Source organism: Bombina bombina, chromosome 12 (genome assembly GCF_027579735.1).
Source record: "Bombina bombina isolate aBomBom1 chromosome 12, aBomBom1.pri, whole genome shotgun sequence".
Lineage (NCBI taxonomy): Eukaryota > Metazoa > Chordata > Amphibia > Anura > Bombinatoridae > Bombina > Bombina bombina.
Window position 1 is genome coordinate 2,299,015 of NC_069510.1, and position 21,061 is coordinate 2,320,075.

General features: G+C 38.9%; 1 protein-coding gene across 1 annotated transcript in view; it reads left to right on the top strand.

Annotated features, from left to right (window-relative positions):
* GARNL3 (GTPase activating Rap/RanGAP domain like 3) overlaps nucleotides 1-21,061 on the top strand; it is a gene marked incomplete at its 5' end in the record, with an annotated part of 730,206 nt that overhangs the window by 408,586 nt on the left and 300,559 nt on the right. The window contains one exon of the mRNA XM_053695928.1: nucleotides 1,640-1,746. Within this exon, the coding sequence (XP_053551903.1) occupies nucleotides 1,640-1,746 (107 nt within the window). The remainder of the gene's footprint in view (nucleotides 1-1,639; nucleotides 1,747-21,061) is intronic.

The window sequence follows — 21,061 nt, forward strand, 5'->3', positions numbered from 1 at the left end:
CAATATTATCCACTGTCTGTTCTTTATTTTTATTTCTTTTTTATATTTTTTTTTTTGAGAAAAAAGGGGATGTTAAGATTACTGCAGATTTTACTGTATCTTTGCACTAGCCTTGTCTCATTATTATATGTTAGAAGTGCTGCAGCTTTAAGCTCAGCTCACCACACCCTCTGGGTGTGTCTGGGTCTCTGTGACATCATCAGAAGCCATGTTAGTTTTACTGATGAACCTGTATTGAATAAGCCATGTGGTTGTAGCTGAATAAAAGTTATCTAAAGTTCCTGCTGCAGAGTCTTCATGATATGTGCAAGAGACATCAGACACAAGGTAGCAGCACACAACTGAATGTTCTAATCCTGACTACACAGAGAACATAACACCTAGTACTATCATGTTTATACAGACATTACCTAAGTACCTAGTACTATCATGTTTATACACACATTACTTAAGTATCTAGTACTATCATGTTTATACACACATTACCTAAGTACCTAGTACTATCATGTTTATACAAAGGTTACCTAAGTACCTAGTACTATTATGTTTAAACACACATTACCTAAGTACCTAGTACTTTCATGTTTATACACACGTTAGATAAGTACCTAGTACTATCATTTTTATACACACATTACCTAAGTACCTAGTACTATCATGTTTATACACACGCTACATAAGTACCTAGTACTATAATGTTATACACACGTTACCTAAGTACCTAGTACTATCATGTTTATACACACGCTACATAAGTACCTAGTACTATAATGTTATACACACGTTACCTAAGTACCTAGTACTATCATGTTTATACACACATTACATAAGTACCTAGTACTATCATGTTTATACACACGTTACCTAAGCACTTAGTACTATTATGTTTATACACACGTTACCTAGGTACCTAATCCTATTATGTTTATACACACGTTACCTAAGTACCTAGTGCTATCATATTTATACACACCTTACCTAAGCACCTTGTACTATCATGTTTATACACACATTACCTAAGTACCTAGTACTATCATGTTTATACAAACATTACCTAAGTACCTAGTACTATCATGTTTATACACACGTTACCCATGCCCCTAGTACTATCATGTTTATACACACATTACCTAAGTACCTAGTACTATCATGTTTATACACGTTACCTAAGTACCTAGTACTATCATGTTTATACACACATTACCTAAGTACCTAGTACTATCATGTTTATACACACGTTACCTAAGTACCTAGTACTATCATGTTTATACACACGTTACCTAAGCACCTAGTACTATCATGTTTATACACACATTACATAAGTACCTAGTACTATCATGTTTATACACACGTTACCTAGGTACCTAATACTATTATGTTTATACACAGGTTACCCAGTTTGCAGCATGACCTTACATAACGCAGTACTCACACTTAGGCAATATGTATCATGTCTATGAGACAGAAGTTTAATTTATCAGTTATGTCAGTAATTTATGTATTGATGTCCTTACAATAACAGTGTGGTCTTGATAGAAAATCTTGTTTTCATATTAGAAACTAAATTGGTTAAACGATAAATTACTAATACAGTGAATTTTATGTCTTTACTATTAATTTTCTTTATATTTTGCCCCAGGTTTAAAATCTTTTCAGAAGAAAGTGTCCCTCTGTTCGGGCCACCTCTCCCGTCCCCTCCTGTTTTTACTGACCACCAAGAATTCAGGGATTTTCTTCTAGTAAAATGTAAGTATCCTATTGTAGGTGTGTCCTGTGATTCATTTACTAGTGTCTATTAATGGTTTCTATTTCTAGGGTTACCGCTATTAACCGATATACTGCCAATAGCCCACTGCAATAAAAAGACAACAAAAGGCACTTACTACAAATAGAGTCAGGAACTACCTTAGAACTTAGTAATGTATCTGCATATCCAATGAAAATAGTAAATGGGGTTAGGTGCTGTGTTCTCGTTACAGAATAACAAACACGTAACAATACAGAATATCGTTCTGTAACGATACAGAATAACAAACACGTTTTCAGTACAAGACTGAAGGGTATGTACACCTCTAAAGCACCCTTAGCGACTTCAAGGGAGAGCAGTGTTACTCTGGCAGAGAAAGTTAGTAGATTAAAATATAACTTTTATTTCACCAAATAAAAAATAAATAAGACACACATATTAAAAACACAAGTCACAGTTTGCTGGTGAGGGAGAAAACTTATATAGGCCTAGGATGTCAGTATTAATCCATAGTCTAAATTGTAGTCATTACTGATGTAATTCAAGCCCAAAGCCTAAGTAATTCCTTAAAGGGACAGTCTACACCAGAATTGTTATTGATTCCTATGGGGAAACACATTTTATGTTTACACCTAACACCCTAACATGAACCCTGAGTCTAAACACCCCTAATCTTACACTTATTAACCCCTAATCTGCCGCTCCCGACATCGCCGACACCTACATTATATTTATTAACCCCTAATCTGCCGCTCCGGACACTGCCACCACCTAGATTATACTTATGAACCCCTAATCTGCTGCCCCCAACATCGCCGCCACCTACATTATATTTATTAACCCCTAATCTGCCGCCCCCAATGTCGCCGCCACCTACTTACACTTATTAACCCCTAATCTGCCTCCCCCAACGTTGCCGCCACTATACTAAATGTATTAACCCCTAAATAGTGGTTAGAAAGGAGCGCCAATTAATGGCAAGGTCTGATAGGATTTGAGTGTGAATAATGTAATAGTGGTTCGTCTGAATAACGATATAGCACTATAGCTCAGCTACAATTATGGTGGTTGTGCTGCATTGATGTATAGATTAAAATATATGAGTGGCACAATATGGTTCATAAAAGTATTTAATACATATTGAACATTTAAAACATAGATATCGTTAAAATATATATATTTTTAACAGAACGGCAAGAAATGATGTATAAAAGCATATAAAACACGCGTGTGTGGCTTGTTCACTACATATATATACAGTGTCTTATATAAATTGTCTCATATATAGTTATATTGGCATAGACAAGAAAATAATAATAATAAACATAAAAAAGGATAATGTCCAGTAGTCCCTTCTAAAAATTAAGGAATGTGAAGAAAGGTCTTTTATGTGTATCCAAAAAGTGAACCATCCAATTAGGTGTGATCCAAAATCGTGATGCAAATAAATCCAAAACAGTATAAATCCAACAAATTCAAAAAAATTATTTTCAAAAAAACTTTTTGTTTAAAAAGGAATTAATCCAAAAGTTCAATCCAAAATAGTGTTAGAAATAAATCCATAAAAAATGAAAAATATCCAAAAGGTAAAAAACCAAAAATTAAGTTAACTAGTATGTGCACAAACTAGTGAGAGTGATCACAGAAAGGGTATTGGTAAAGGAATTATAATCCCATGTAGAAAGTGGTGGAGAAAAAATGTTATAAAAGATGAATACAAAATGAAAAATAGAGATAAAAATAAAAATAAAAATAAGGATAATCCTGGGAAGTCTTCAAAACCTGTAGATAAAAGATAATAACATAGTATAATACTGTATTAAAATTCAATAATCAAGGAAAAAATAGCTCACCATAACTTTGTCAACGCGTTTCGGCCCACAGGAGAGGCCTTTATCAAGACTATGGTATGGTGTGGGTGAGCTGAGGTCTTTATACCGCTCTCTAACCAATCATATTACACTCGGATTGCGCCAAATTTTCGCGCCAAAATCGTAATACCGGAAGTAATAAACCGGAAGTGTTTGTCTATATATTGAAATGGTTCAATTTTATCTTTATGGTATTCTTAAAAAAGGCTTATGTTGGAACATTGTCTTAGATGTTCTTAATATGCTCTTTCAGTTGCCCTGTGTATGTGCCATGTCGGTTCTGTTTATGGTAAACAGTTGTGATATACCGGAGGTTTTTATACCGGAAGTAGCGAAAAAAATGTAAACATCCGGTGGGGCTATACCGGATGTTGCGCTTTACCGGATATGGTTAGACCGGAAGTGGCGCTTTGCCGGATATGGTTAGACCGGAAGTGACAAAAAAAAATATAGTAAACAGAGCCGATATCTATAATCTGAGATTTTGGTATAGAGTGTATATATAAAAAAAATTTTGATTGGTTAGAGTGTCCGGTAGATGTATAAAGAGTATGTTTGTATCTATCTGTATTATGTGTATATCATACATGATATTGAATTCTGGAAGCTTTTATTTTCCATTTTCAATCTGGATGTGACTAGCTTAACAGTTGATTAGCTATGGGCGCAATACAGTAAACTTATATTGAAATCAAATACGGATAGAGAGGAAACTTGTCTTTATCTAAGTGTTTTAATGGTAATTTTAAGATAGATGGAGACTGGTTTAGGAGAGTTGTAGAGATCTATTTAATTAATTTTCTGTTAATGAATTTAAAAAAAGATTTTTAAAAAATTGAGAATTGTGGTGGGGGATACTCTTAATTTTAGTATCTACATATAAGGTATATTGTTTTTGGTGCCCCTTTGATTAGCATATATATGTTTAATTGTTTCTTAGCCTAGTTGGTATATATTGAGAATCAAGTTCTTGGGTGGTGTAATCTATTATTTAGTTAGTGTATATGTGTCTCCAGTTTTCTTATCAGTATTACCTTGTGTTACTGCTATATTAGTATAGGGACATGTCTCCCCACTACAAATGTTGTCTTAAATTATGTCTTTATCCTTATAGAGGGTCAGGCTTTGATTGTTTTTTAACCTGCTATGTTAGATATTTTAAAATAGCGAGGCTACTACAGTAAGTGTAGAATCTAATATGGCTGATTGTTTCTCCTATATTCCATACACTGTTGATATATTAGGGGGTTATATCTTATTGATGTTGTTGGCATCTGGAAGGTCCCTCAGTTTAATTGTAGGGTTCTTTCTAAAGCTAATCATATGGACGTATGAGTAAGGCAGTGGGACTGAATGGATTTACTTAAGAGATCCTTATGTAGATCCATGTGGGTCATCTTCATTGGATATATTTTGAAGGTATGTCAGTCTTATTGTGTCACATGTTGACCTCAGTGTGTTTTCTTCGATGTATTCCTTCTATATGAGGGCAACAATGTTTCGGATAGGTGTCTGAGGGTCAGATTCATGTGTGTTTCAGACTTAACAGATGTGAGAGGTCCTCCTTGTTGTTCAAACCCTTCGGGTAGAGGCAGTCCAGCTCAAAAATCCATCTGGATTCTGCAATCAGGAGCTTCTTTTCATAATTGCCTCCCCTCCAATTAGGCTTTATTATCTGGATACCGTAGAAATTCAAATCCTTGATGTTTCCTTTGTGTTTAATAGAGAAGTGTCTGTACAGTGCGGTGTCTGTGTTGCCATGTTCAATCTGTAACAGATGTTCCCGTATTCTATCTTTCAGACATCTTGAGGTCTGTCCGATGTATTGAAGTACACAGCTGCATTGTACTATGTAAATTACCCCCTTGCTGCTGCATCTTATCAAGTCCTTAATTTCATGTTTGATGTTGGAGTTATGTGGTGAAAAGTTTTTGATTTTCAAGCCTCTCTTACACGCCTTGCAGCTCGGGCATGGGAAAAATCCCTTGATGGATTTCCCTGATAGATCTTTCACCTGTGTTGTTGTTGGGCGTGGAACCTATTAACCCCTAAACCTAAGTCTAACCCTAACCCTAACACCCCCTAATTGAAATATAATTAAAATAAATCTAAATAAAATTAATATAATTAACTACATTATTCCTATTTAAAACTAAATACTTACCTATAAAATAAACCCTAAGCTAGCTACAATATAACTAATAGTTACATTGTAGCTAGCTTAGGGTTTATTTTTATTTTACAGGCAAGTTTGTATTTATTTTAAGTAGGTACAATAGTTATTAAATAGTTATTAACTATTTAATATCTACCTAGCTAAAATAAATACAAAAGTACCTGTAAAATAAAACCTAACCTAAGTTACAATAACACCTAACACTACACTATAATTAAATAAATTAACTAAATTAAATACAATTACCTAAATTAAATTAAATTACCTAAAGTACAAAAAAAAAAAAAACACTAAATTACAGAAAATAATAAACGAATTACAGATATTTAAACTAATTACACCTAATCTAATAGCCCTATCAAAATAAAAAAAGCCCCCCCAAAATAAAAAAAACCCTAGCCTAAACTAAACTACCAATAGCCCTTAAAAGGGCCTTTTGCGGGGCATTGCCCCAAAGTAATCAGCTCTTTTACCTGTAAAAAAAAAATACAAACAACCCCCCCAACAGTAAAACCCACCACCCACACAAACAACCCCCCAAATAAAATACTATCTAAAAAAAACTAAGCTCCCCATTGCTCTGAAAACATAATTTATGTAAGAACTTACCTGATAAATTCATTTCTTTCATATTAACAAGAGTCCATGAGCTAGTGACGTATGGGATATACATTCCTACCAGGAGGGGCAAAGTTTCCCAAACCTTAAAATGCCTATAAATACACCCCTCACCACACCCACAAATCAGTTTAACGAATAGCCAAGAAGTGGGGTGATAAGAAAAAAAGTGCGAAGCATATAAAATAAGGAATTGGAATAATTGTGCTTTATACAAAAAAATCATAACCACCACAAAAAAGGGTGGGCCTCATGGACTCTTGTTAATATGAAAGAAATGAATTTATCAGGTAAGTTCTTACATAAATTATGTTTTCTTTCATGTAATTAACAAGAGTCCATGAGCTAGTGACGTATGGGATAATGACTACCCAAGATGTGGATCTTTCCACACAAGAGTCACTAGAGAGGGAGGGATAAAATAAAGACAGCCAATTCCTGCTGAAAATAATCCACACCCAAAATAAAGTTTAACAAAAAACATAAGCAGAAGATTCAAACTGAAACCGCTGCCTGAAGAACTTTTCTACCAAAAACTGCTTCAGAAGAAGAAAATACATCAAAATGGTAGAATTTAGTAAAAGTATGCAAAGAGGACCAAGTTGCTGCTTTGCAGATCTGGTCAACCGAAGCTTCATTCCTAAACGCCCAGGAAGTAGATACTGACCTAGTAGAATGAGCTGTAATTCTCTGAGGCGGAATTTTACCCGACTCAACATAGGCAAGATGAATTAAAGATTTCAACCAAGATGCCAAAGAAATGGCAGAAGCTTTCTGGCCTTTCCTAGAACCGGAAAAGATAACAAATAGACTAGAAGTCTTACGGAAAGATTTCGTAGCTTCAACATAATATTTCAAAGCTCTAACAACATCCAAAGAATGCAACGATTTCTCCTTAGAATTCTTAGGATTAGGACATAATGAAGGAACCACAATTTCTCTACTAATGTTGTTGGAATTCACAACTTTAGGTAAAAATTCAAAAGAAGTTCGCAACACCGCCTTATCCTGATGAAAAATCAGAAAAGGAGACTCACAAGAAAGAGCAGATAATTCAGAAACTCTTCTAGCAGAAGAGATGGCCAAAAGGAACAAAACTTTCCAAGAAAGTAATTTAATGTCCAATGAATGCATAGGTTCAAACGGAGGAGCTTGAAGAGCTCCCAGAACCAAATTCAAACTCCAAGGAGGAGAAATTGACTTAATGACAGGTTTTATACGAACCAAAGCTTGTACAAAACAATGAATATCAGGAAGAATAGCAATCTTTCTGTGAAAAAGAACAGAAAGAGCGGAGATTTGTCCTTTCAAAGAACTTGCGGACAAACCCTTATCTAAACCATCCTGAAGAAACTGTAAAATTCTCGGTATTCTAAAAGAATGCCAAGAAAAATGATGAGAAAGACACCAAGAAATATAAGTCTTCCAGACTCTATAATATATCTCTCGAGATACAGATTTACGAGCCTGTAACATAGTATTAATCACGGAGTCAGAGAAACCTCTTTGACCAAGAATCAAGCGTTCAATCTCCATACCTTTAAATTTAAGGATTTCAGATCCGGATGGAAAAAAGGACCTTGTGACAGAAGGTCTGGTCTTAACGGAAGAGTCCATGGTTGGCAAGATGCCATCCGGACAAGATCCGCATACCAAAACCTGTGAGGCCATGCCGGAGCTATTAGCAGAACAAACGAGCATTCCCTCAGAATCTTGGAGATTACTCTTGGAAGAAGAACTAGAGGCGGAAAGATATAGGCAGGATGATACTTCCAAGGAAGTGATAATGCATCCACTGCCTCCGCCTGAGGATCCCGGGATCTGGACAGATACCTGGGAAGTTTCTTGTTTAGATGAGAGGCCATCAGATCTATCTCTGGGAGCCCCCACATTTGAACAATCTGAAGAAATACCTCTGGGTGAAGAGACCATTCGCCCGGATGCAACGTTTGGCGACTGAGATAATCCGCTTCCCAATTGTCTACACCTGGGATATGAACCGCAGAGATTAGACAGGAGCTGGATTCCGCCCAAACCAAAATTCAAGATACTTCTTTCATAGCCAGAGGACTGTGAGTCCCTCCTTGATGATTGATGTATGCCACAGTTGTGACATTGTCTGTCTGAAAACAAATTAACGATTCTCTCTTCAGAAGAGGCCAAAACTGAAGAGCTCTGAAAACTGCACGGAGTTCCAAGATATTGATCGGTAATCTCACCTCCTGAGATTCCCAAACTCCTTGTGCCGTCAGAGATCCCCACACAGCTCCCCAACCTGTGAGACTTGCATCTGTTGAAATTACAGTCCAGGTCGGAAGAACAAAAGAAGCCCCCTGAATTAAACGAAGGTGATCTGTCCACCACGTTAGAGAGTGCCGAACAATCGGTTTTAAAGATATTAATTGATATATCTTCGTGTAATCCCTGCACCATTGGTTCAGCATACAGAGCTGAAGAGGTCGCATGTGAAAACGAGCAAAGGGGATCGCGTCCGATGCAGCAGTCATAAGACCTAGAATTTCCATGCATAAGGCTACCGAAGGGAATGATTGAGACTGAAGGTTTCGACAAGCTGTAATCAATTTTAGACGTCTCTTGTCTGTTAAAGACAGAGTCATGGACACTGAATCTATCTGGAAACCCAGAAAGGTTACCCTTGTTTGAGGAATCAAAGAACTTTTTGGTAAATTGATCCTCCAACCATGATCTTGAAGAAACAACACAAGTCGATTCGTATGAGACTCTGCTAAATGTAAAGACTGAGCAAGTACCAAGATATCGTCCAAATAAGGAAATACCACAATACCCTGTTCTCTGATTACAGACAGAAGGGCACCGAGAATCTTTGTGAAAATTCTTGGAGCTGTAGCAAGGCCAAACGGTAGAGCCACAAATTGGTAATGCTTGTCTAGAAAAGAGAATCTCAGGAACTGATAATGATCTGGATGAATCGGAATATGCAGATATGCATCCTGTAAATCTATTGTGGACATATAATTCCCTTGCTGAACAAAAGGCAATATAGTCCTTACAGTTACCATCTTGAACGTTGGTATCCTTACATAACGATTCAATAATTTTAGATCCAGAACTGGTCTGAAGGAATTCTCCTTCTTTGGTACAATGAAGAGATTTGAATAAAACCCCATCCCCTGTTCTGGAACTGGCATAATTACTCCAGCCAACTCTAGATCTGAAACACAATTCAGAAATGCTTGAGCTTTCACTGGATTTACTGGGACATGGGAAAGAAAAAATCTCTTTGCAGGAGGTCTCATCTTGAAACCAATTCTGTACCCTTCTGAAACAATGTTCTGAATCCAAAGATTGTGAACAGAATTGATCCAAATTTCTTTGAAAAAACGTAACCTGCCCCCTACCAGCTGAACTGGAATGAGGGCCGTACCTTCATGTGAACTTAGAAGCAGGCTTTGCCTTTCTAGCAGGCTTGGATTTATTCCAGACTGGAGATGGTTTCCAAACTGAAACTGCTCCTGAGGACGAAGGATCAGGCTTTTGTTCTTTGTTGAAAGGAACGAAAACGATTGTTAGCCCTGTTTTTACCTTTAGACTTTTTATCCTGTGGTAAAAAAGTTCCTTTCCCACCAGTAACAGTTGAAATAATAGAATCCAACTGAGAACCAAATAATTTGTTTCCCTGGAAAGAAATGGAAAGTAGAGTTGATTTAGAAGCCATATCAGCATTCCAGGTCTTAAGCCATAAAGCTCTTCTGGCTAAGATAGCCAGAGACATAAACCTAACATCAACTCTAATAATATCAAAAATGGCATCACAGATGAAATTATTAGCATGCTGGAGAAGAATAATAATATCATGAGAATCACGATTTGTTACTTGTTGCGCTAGAGTTTCCAACCAAAAAGTTGAAGCTGCAGCAACATCAGCCAATGATATAGCAGGTCTAAGAAGATTACCTGAACATAGATAAGCTTTTCTTAGAAAAGATTCAATTTTTCTATCTAAAGGATCCTTAAACGAGGTACCATCTGACGTAGGAATGGTAGTACGTTTAGCAAGGGTAGAAATAGCCCCATCAACTTTAGGGATTTTGTCCCAAAATTCTAACCTGTCAGGCGGAACAGGATATAATTGCTTAAAACGTTTAGAAGGAGTAAATGAATTACCCAATTTATCCCATTCCTTGGAAATTACTGCAGAAATAGCATTAGGAACAGGAAAGACTTCTGGAATAACCGCAGGAGCTTTAAAAACCTTATCCAAACGTATAGAATTAGTATCAAGAGGACTAGAATCCTCTATTTCTAAAGCAATTAGTACTTCTTTAAGTAAAGAGCGAATAAATTCCATCTTAAATAAATATGAAGATTTATCAGCATCAATCTCTGAGATAGAATCCTCTGAACCAGAAGAGTCCAAAGAATCAGAATGATGGTGTTCATTTAAAAATTCATCTGTAGAGAGAGAAGATTTAAAAGACTTTTTACGTTTACTAGAAGGAGAAATAACAGACAAAGCCTTCTTTATGGATTCAGAAACAAAATCTCTTATGTTATCAGGAACATTCTGCACCTTAGATGTTGAGGGAACTGCAACAGGCAATGGCACATCACTAAAGGAAATATTATCTGCTTTAACAAGTTTGTCATGACAATTATTACAAACAACAGCTGGAGGAATAGCTACCAAAAGTTTACAGCAGATACACTTAGCTTTGGTAGATCCAGCAGGCAGTGGTTTTCCTGTAGTATCTTCTGGCTCAGATGCAACGTGAGACATCTTGCAATATGTAAGAGAAAAAACAACATATAAAGCAAAATAGATCAAATTCCTTATAAGACAGTTTCAGGAATGGGAAAAAATGCCAAACATCAAGCTTCTAGCAACCAGAAGCAAATGAAAAATGAGACTGAAATAATGTGGAGACAAAAGCGACGCCCATATTTTTTAGCGCCAAATAAGACGCCCACATTATTTGGCGCCTAAATGCTTTTGGCGCCAAAAATGACGCCACATCCGGAACGCCGACATTTTTGGCGCAAAATAACGTCAAAAAATGACGCAACTTCCGGCGACACGTATGACGCCGGAAACGGAAAAGAATTTTTGCGCCAAAAAAGTCCGCGCCAAGAATGACGCAATAAAATGAAGCATTTTCAGCCCCCGCGAGCCTAACAGCCCACAGGGAAAAAAGTCAAATTTTTGAGGTAAGAAAAAATATGATAATTCAATGCATAATCCCAAATATGAAACTGACTGTCTGGAAATAAGGAAAGTTGAACATTCTGAGTCAAGGCAAATAAATGTTTGAATACATATATTTAGAACTTTATAAATAAAGTGCCCAACCATAGCTTAGAGTGTCACAGAAAATAAGACTTACTTACCCCAGGACACTCATCTACATGTTTGTAGAAAGCCAAACCAGTACTGAAACGAGAATCAGTAGAGGAAATGGTAAATATAAGAGTATATCGTCGATCTGAAAAGGGAGGTAAGAGATGAATCTCTACGACCGATAACAGAGAACCTTATGAAATAGACCCCGTAGAAGGAGATCACTGCATTCAATAGGCAATACTCTCTTCACATCCCTCTGACATTCACTGCACGCTGAGAGGAAAACCGGGCTCCAACTTGCTGCGGAGCGCATATCAACGTAGAATCTAGCACAAACTTACTTCACCACCTCCCTTGGAGGCAAAGTTTGTAAAACTGATTTGTGGGTGTGGTGAGGGGTGTATTTATAGGCATTTTAAGGTTTGGGAAACTTTGCCCCTCCTGGTAGGAATGTATATCCCATACGTCACTAGCTCATGGACTCTTGTTAATTACATGAAAGAAAAGGGCATTTGGATGGGATTGACTTAAAAGGGCAGTTAGCTCTTTTGCAGGCCCACACCCTAACCTAAAAATAAAACCCACCCAATACACCCTTAAAAAACCCTAACACTAACCCCCTGAAGATCGATTTACTGGGAGAAGTCTTCATCCAAGCCGGGCCGAAGTCCTCAACGAAGCCGGTAGAAGTCTTCATCCAAGCCGAGCAAAGTGGTCTTCCAGACAGGCAGAAGTCTTCATCCAGACAGCATCTTCTATCTTCATCCATCCGGCGCAGAGCGGGTCCATCTTCAAGACATCCGACGCAGAGCATCCTCTTCATCCGACGACTAAAGATGAATGAAAGTACCTTTAAGTGACGTCATCCAAGATGGCATCCCTTAGATTCCGATTGGCTGATAGAATTCTATCAGCCAATCGGAATTAAGGTAGAAAAAATCCTTTCGAGCTCAATCCTATTGGCTGATTGGATCAGCCAATAGGATTGAACTTCAATCCTATTGGCTGATTGCATCAGCCAATAGGATTTTTTCTACCTTAATTCCGATTGGCTAATATAAAACTATCAGCCAATCGGAATCTAAGGGACGCCATCTTTGATGACGTCATTTAAAGGAACCATCATTCAGTAAGAAGACTCCGGATGAAGAGGATGCTCTGCGTCGGTTGTCTTGAAGATGGACCCGCTCCGCGCCGGATGGATGAAGATAGAAGATGCCGTCCAGATGAAGACTTCTGCCTGTCTGGAGGACCACTTCGCCTGACTTGGATGAAGACTTCTCCCGGCTTCGTTGAGGATTTCGGCCCGGCTTGGATGAAGACTTCTCCCGGTAAGTCGATCTTCAGGGGGTTAGTGTTAAGTTTTTTAAGGGTGTATTGGGTGGGTTTTATTTTTAGGTTAGGGTTTGGGCCTGCAAAAGAGCTAACAGCCCTTTTAAGGGCAATGCCCATCCAAATGCCCTTTTCAGGGCAATGGGAAGCTTAGTTTTTTTAGATAGTATTTTGTTTGGAGGGTTGGTTGTGTGGGTGGTGGGTTTTACTGTTGGGGGGGATGTTTGTATTTTTTTTACAGGTAAAAGAGCTGATTACTTTGGTGTAATGCCCCACAAAAGGCCCTTTTAATGGCTATTGGTAGTTTAGTTTAGGCTAGGGTTTTTTTTTATTTTGGGGGGGGGCTTTTTATTTTGATAGGGCTATTAGATAAGGTGTAATTAGTTTTAATAATTGTAATTTGTTTATTATTTTCTGTATTTTAGTGGGGTTTTTTGTTGTACTTAAGCTAATTTTAATTTAATTTTGGTAATTGTTTTTAATTTAGTTAATTTATTTAATTATAGTGTAGTGTTAGGTGTTAGTGTAACTTAGGTTAGATTTTATTTTACAGGTACTTTTGTATTTATTTTAGCTAGGTAGTTATTAAATAGTTAATAACTATTTAATAACTATTCTACCTAGTTAAAATAAATACAAACTTGCCTGTAAAATAAAAATAAACCCTAAGCTAGATACAAATGTAACTATTAGTTATATTGTAGCTAGCTTATGGTTTATTTTATAGGTAAGTATTTAGTTTTAAATAGGAATAATTTAGCTAATTATACTAATTTTATTTAGATTTATTTTAATTATATTTAAGTTAGGGGGTGTTAGGGTTAGGGTTAGACTTAGATTTAGGGGTTAATACATTTAGTATAGTGGCGGCGACGTTGGGGGCGGCAGATTAGGGGTTAATAAATGTAGGTAGGTGGCGGCGATGTTAGGGACGGCAGATTAGGGGTTAATAATATTTAACTAATGTTTGCGAGGCGGGAGTGCGGCGGTTTAGGGGTTAATATGTATATTATAGTGGCGGCGACTTTGAGGGCGGCAGATTAGGGGTTAATAAATATAATGTAGGTGTTGGCGATATCGGGGCGGCAGATTAGGGTATGGAGCACGATTTCTCAATGCTCAACGCTCACTTCTTGTCTTTTAACGACGGGTTTCTGAAAACTCGTAATACCAGCGCTGCATGTAAGTGAGCGGTGAGAAAAAACTGCTCGTTAGCACCGCATAGCCTCTAACGCAAAACTTGTAATCTAGGCCTTGGAGTACATTATAATGCAGAAGTTTTGATGTTTGAAAACTATCTGGAAGCAAAACAATTTTGGGGAAAAGCTGTTGTGAGACCAGTGGATGGACAGACAAAATGTGCACACATTGTACAGATGAGTAAGAAATATGCAATTTTATGTAATCAGACACCAAAATACAACAGGCTTGATAGGGACCTCAAGGGCCACAATAGGGTGAATGACATTTCACCCTCTGTACTACGTACAAAACACACACAATATATACTTATTACTAAACACAACTGCTAGTACTGACCTCTGTACTACGTACAACACGCACACAATATATACTTATTACTAAACACAACTGCTAGTACTGACCTCTGTACTACGTACAACATGCACACATTATATACTTATTACTAAACACAACTGCTAGTACTGACCTCTGTACTACGTACAACACGCACACATTATATACTTATTACTAAACACAACCGCTAGTACTGACCGCTGTACTAACATACGTACAACACGCACACGATATATGCTTATTACTAAACACAACCGCTAGTTCTGACCTCTGTACTAACATACGTACAACACGCATACAAGATATACTTATTACTAAACACAACTGTTAGTACTGACCTCTGTACTACGTACAACACGCACACATTATATACTTATTACTAAACACAACTGCTAGTACTGACCTCTGTACTATGTACAGCATGCACACATTACATACTTATTACTAAACACAACTGCTAGTACTGACCTCTGTACTACGTACAACACGCACACATTATATACCTATTACTAAACACAACTGCTAGTACTGACCTCTGTACTACATACAACACACACACAATATATACTTATTACTAAAAACAACTGCTAGTACTGACCTCTGTACTACGTACAACACGCACACATTATATACTTATTACTAAACACAACTGTTAGTACTGACCTCTGTACTACGTACAACACGCACACATTATATACTTATTACTAAACACAACTGCTAGTACTGACCTCTGTACTACGTACAACACACACACATTATATACTTATTACTAAAAACAACTGCTAGTACTGACCTCTGTACTACATACAACACACACACATTATATACTTATTACTAAACACAACCGCTAGTACTGACCGCTGTACTAACATACGTACAACACGCACACGATATATGCTTATTACTAAACACAACCGCTAGTTCTGACCTCTGTACTAACAAAAGTACAACACGCATACAAGATATACTTATTACTAAACACAACTGTTAGTACTGACCTCTGTACTACGTACAACACGCACACATTATATACTTTTCTCCAACATAGGTGTGTCCGGTCCACGGCGTCATCCTTACTTGTGGGATATTCTCTTCCCCAACAGGAAATGGCAAAGAGCCCAGCAAAGCTGGTCACATGATCCCTCCTAGGCTCCGCCTTCCCCAGTCATTCTCTTTGCCGTTGTACAGGCAACATCTCCACGGAGATGGCTTAGAGTTTTTTAGTGTTTAACTGTAGTTTTTATTATTCAATCAAGAGTTTGTTATTTTAAAATAGTGCTGGTATGTACTATTTACTCTGAAACAGAAAAGAGATGAAGATTTCTGTTTGTAAGAGGAAAATGATTTTAGCAACCGTTACTAAAATCGATGGCTGTTCCACACAGGACTGTTGAGAGGAATTAACTTCAGTTGGGGGAACAGTGAGCAGACTTTTGCTGCTTGAGGTATGACACATTCTAACAAGACGATGTAATGCTGGAAGCTGTCATTTTCCCTATGGGATCCGGTAAGCCATTTTAATTACAGAAAAAAAAAAAAGGGCTTCACAAGGGCTTTCTAAGACTGTAGACATTTTCTGGGCTAAATCGATTTATATTTTATACTCCATAGCCTTGAGGAATTATTTTAATCTTGGGAATTATGTAAAATAACCGGCAGGCACTGTATTGGACACCTTATTCTCTAGGGGCTTTCCCTAATCATAGGCAGAGTCTCATTTTCGCGCCTGTATTGCGCACTTGTTTTTGAGAAGCATGACATGCAGATGCATGTGTGAGGAGCTCTGATACATAGAAAAGACTTTCTGAAGGCGTCATTTGGTATCGTATTCCCCTTTGGGCTTGGATGGGTCTCAGCAAAGCAGATACCAGGGACTGTAAAGGGGTTAAATATAAAAACGGCTCCGGTTCCGTTATTTTTAGGGTTAAAGCTTCCAAATTTGGTGTGCAATACTTTTAAGGCTTTAAGACACTGTGGTGAAATTTTGGTGAATTTTGAACAATTCCTTCATACTTTTTCGCAATTGCAGTAATAAAGTGTGTTCAGTTTAAAATTTAAAGTGACAGTAACGGTTTATTTTAAAACGTTTTTTGTACTTTGTTATCAAGTTTTTGCCTGTTTAACATGTCTGAACTACCAGATAGACTGTGTTCTGAATGTGGGGAAGCCAAGGTTCCTTCTCATTTAAATAGATGTGATTTATGTGACACAAAATTTAGAGAAAATGATGCCCAAGATGATTCCTCAAGTGAGGGGAGTAAGCATGGTACTGCATCATCCCCTCCTTCGTCTACACCAGTCTTGCCCACACAGGAGGCCCCTAGTACATCTAGCGCGCCAATACTCCTTACTATGCAACAATTAACGGCTGTAATGGATAATTCTATCAAAAACATTTTAGCCAAAATGCCCACTTATCAGCGAAAGCGCGACTGCTCTGTTTTAGAAAATACTGAAGAGCATGAGGACGCTGATGATATTGGTTCTGAAGGGCCCCTACACCAATCTGAGGGGGCCAGGGAGGTTTTGTCTGAGGGAGAAATTTCAGATTCAGGGAAAATTTCTCAACAAGCTGAACCTGATGTGATTACATTTAAATTTAAATTGGAACATCTCCGCGCTCTGCTTAAGGAGGTGTTATCCACTCTGGATGATTGTGAGAATTTGGTCATTCCAGAGAAACTATGTAAAATGGACAAGTTCCTAGAGGTCCCGGGGCCCCCCGAAGCTTTTCCTATACCCAAGCGGGTGGCGGACATTGTAAATAAAGAATGGGAAAGGCCCGGTATACCTTTCGTCCCTCCCCCCATATTTAAAAAAATGTTTCCTATGGTCGACCCCAGAAAGGACTTATGGCAGACAGTCCCCAAGGTCGAGGGGGCGGTTTCTACTCTAAACAAACGCACCACTATACCCATAGAAGATAGTTGTGCTTTCAAAGATCCTATGGATAAAAAATTAGAAGGTTTGCTTAAAAAGATGTTTGTTCAGCAAGGTTACCTTCTACAACCAATTTCATGCATTGTTCCTGTCACTACAGCCGCGTGTTTCTGGCTCGATGAGCTAGAAAAGGCGATCAATAATAATTCTTCTTCTTATGAGGAGATTATGGACAGAATTCGTGCTCTCAAATTGGCTAATTCTTTCACCCTAGACGCCACTTTGCAATTGGCTAGGTTAGCGGCGAAAAATTCTGGTTTTGCTATTGTGGCGCGCAGAGCGCTTTGGTTAAAATCTTGGTCAGCGGATGCGTCTTCCAAGAACAAATTGCTTAACATTCCTTTCAAGGGGAAAACGCTGTTTGGCCCTGACTTGAAAGAGATTATCTCTGATATCACTGGGGGCAAGGGCCACGCCCTTCCTCAGGATAGGTCTTTCAAGGCCAAAAATAAACCTAATTTTCGTCCCTTTCGCAGAAACGGACCAGCCCCAAGTGCTACGTCCTCTAAGCAAGAGGGTAATACTTCTCAAGCCAAGCCAGCCTGGAGACCAATGCAAGGCTGGAACAAAGGAAAGCAGGCCAAGAAACCTGCCACTGCTACCAAGACAGCATGAGATGTTGGCCCCCGATCCGGGACCGGATCTGGTGGGGGGCAGACTCGCTCTCTTCGCTCAGGCTTGGGCAAGAGATGTTCTGGATCCTTGGGCGCTAGAAATAGTCTCCCAAGGTTATCTTCTGGAATTCAAGGGGCTTCCCCCAAGGGGGAGGTTCCACAGGTCTCAATTGTCTTCAGACCACATAAAAAAACAGGCATTCTTACATTGTGTAGAAGACCTGTTAAAAATGGGAGTGATTCATCCTGTTCCATTAGGAGAACAAGGGATGGGGTTCTACTCCAATCTGTTCGTAGTTCCCAAAAAAGAGGGAACATTCAGACCAATCTTAGATCTCAAGATCCTAAACAAGTTTCTCAAGGTTCCATCGTTCAAAATGGAAACCATTCGAACTATTCTTCCTTCCATCCAGGAAGGTCAATTCATGACCACGGTGGATTTAAAGGATGCGTATCTACATATTCCTATCCACAAGGAACATCATCGGTTCCTAAGGTTCGCATTCCTGGACAAGCATTACCAGTTCGTGGCACTTCCGTTCGGATTAGCCACTGCTCCAAGGATTTTCACAAAGGTACTAGGGTCCCTTCTAGCGGTGCTAAGACCAAGGGGCATTGCAGTAGTACCTTACTTGGACGACATTCTGATTCAAGCGTCGTCCCTTCCTCAAGCAAAGGCTCACACGGACATTGTCCTGGCCTTTCTCAGATCTCACGGGTGGAAAGTGAACGTAGAAAAAAGTTCTCTGTCTCCGTCAACAAGGGTTCCCTTCTTGGGAACAATAATAGACTCCTTAGAAATGAGGATTTTTCTGACAGAGGCCAGAAAATCAAAACTTCTGAACTCTTGTCAAATACTTCATTCTGTTCCTCTTCCTTCCATAGCGCAGTGCATGGAAGTAATAGGTTTGATGGTAGCGGCAATGGACATAGTTCCTTTTGCGCGCATTCATCTAAGACCATTACAACTGTGCATGCTCAGTCAGTGGAATGGGGACTATACAGACTTGTCTCCGACGATACAAGTAAATCAGAGGACCAGAGATTCACTCCGTTGGTGGCTGTCCCTGGACAACCTGTCACAGGGGATGAGCTTCCGCAGACCAGAGTGGGTCATTGTCACGACCGACGCCAGTCTGGTGGGCTGGGGCGCGGTCTGGGGACCCCTGAAAGCTCAGGGTCTTTGGTCTCGGGAAGAATCTCTTCTACCGATAAATATTCTGGAACTGAGAGCGATACTCAATGCTCTCAAGGCTTGGCCTCAGCTAGCAAAGGCCAAGTTCATACGGTTTCAATCAGACAACATGACGACTGTTGCGTACATCAACCATCAGGGGGGAACAAGGAGTTCCCTGGCGATGGAAGAAGTGACCAAAATCATTCAATGGGCGGAGACTCACTCCTGCCACTTGTCTGCAATCCACATCCCAGGAGTGGAAAATTGGGAAGCGGATTTTCTGAGTCGTCAGACATTTCATCCGGGGGAGTGGGAACTCCATCCGGAAATCTTTGCCCAAATCACTCAATTGTGGGGCATTCCAGACATGGATCTGATGGCCTCTCGTCAGAACTTCAAGGTTCCTTGCTACGGGTCCAGATCCAGGGATCCCAAGGCGACTCTAGTAGATGCACTAGTAGCACCTTGGACCTTCAAACTAGCTTATGTATTCCCGCCGTTTCCTCTCATCCCCAGGCTGGTAGCCAGGATCAATCAGGAGAGGGCATCGGTGATCTTGATAGCTCCTGCGTGGCCACGCAGGACTTGGTATGCAGACCTGGTGAATATGTCATCGGCTCCACCATGGAAGCTACCTTTGAGACGAGACCTTCTTGTTCAAGGTCCGTTCGAACATCCGAATCTGGTCTCACTCCAACTGACTGCTTGGAGATTGAACGCTTGATCTTATCAAAGCGAGGGTTCTCAGATTCTGTCATTGATACTCTTGTTCAGGCCAGAAAGCCTGTAACTAGAAAAATTTACCACAAAATATGGAAAAAATATATCTGTTGGTGTGAATCTAAAGGATTCCCTTGGGACAAGGTAAAAATTCCTAAGATTCTATCCTTCCTTCAAGAAGGTTTGGAGAAAGGATTATCTGCTAGTTCCTTGAAGGGACAGATTTCTGCCTTGTCTGTGTTACTTCACAAAAAACTGGCAGCTGTGCCAGATGTTCAAGCCTTTGTTCAGGCTCTGGTTAGAATCAAGCCTGTTTACAAACCTTTGACTCCTCCTTGGAGTCTCAATTTAGTTCTTTCAGTTCTTCAGGGGGTTCCGTTTGAACCCTTACATTCCGTTGATATTAAGTTATTATCTTGGAAAGTTTTGTTTTTGGTTGCAATTTCTTCTGCTAGAAGAGTTTCAGAATTATCTGCTCTGCAGTGTTCTCCTCCTTATCTGGTGTTCCATGCAGATAAGGTGGTTTTACGTACTAAACCTGGTTTTCTTCCGAAAGTTGTTTCTAACAAAAACATTAACCAGGAGATAGTCGTGCCTTCTTTGTGTCCGAATCCAGTTTCAAAGAAGGAACGTTTGTTGCACAATTTGGATGTTGTTCGTGCTCTAAAATTCTATTTAGATGCTACAAAGGATTTTAGACAAACATCTTCCTTGTTTGTTGTTTATTCTGGTAAAAGGAGAGGTCAAAAAGCAACTTCTACCTCTCTCTCTTTTTGGATTAAAAGCATCATCAGATTGGCTTACGAGACTGCCGGACGGCAGCCTCCTGAAAGAATCACAGCTCATTCCACTAGGGCTGTGGCTTCCACATGGGCCTTCAAAAACGAGGCTTCTGTTGATCAGATATGTAAGGCAGCGACTTGGTCTTCACTGCACACTTTTACTAAATTTTACAAGTTTGATACTTTTGCTTCTTCTGAGGCTATTTTTGGGAGAAAGGTTTTGCAAGC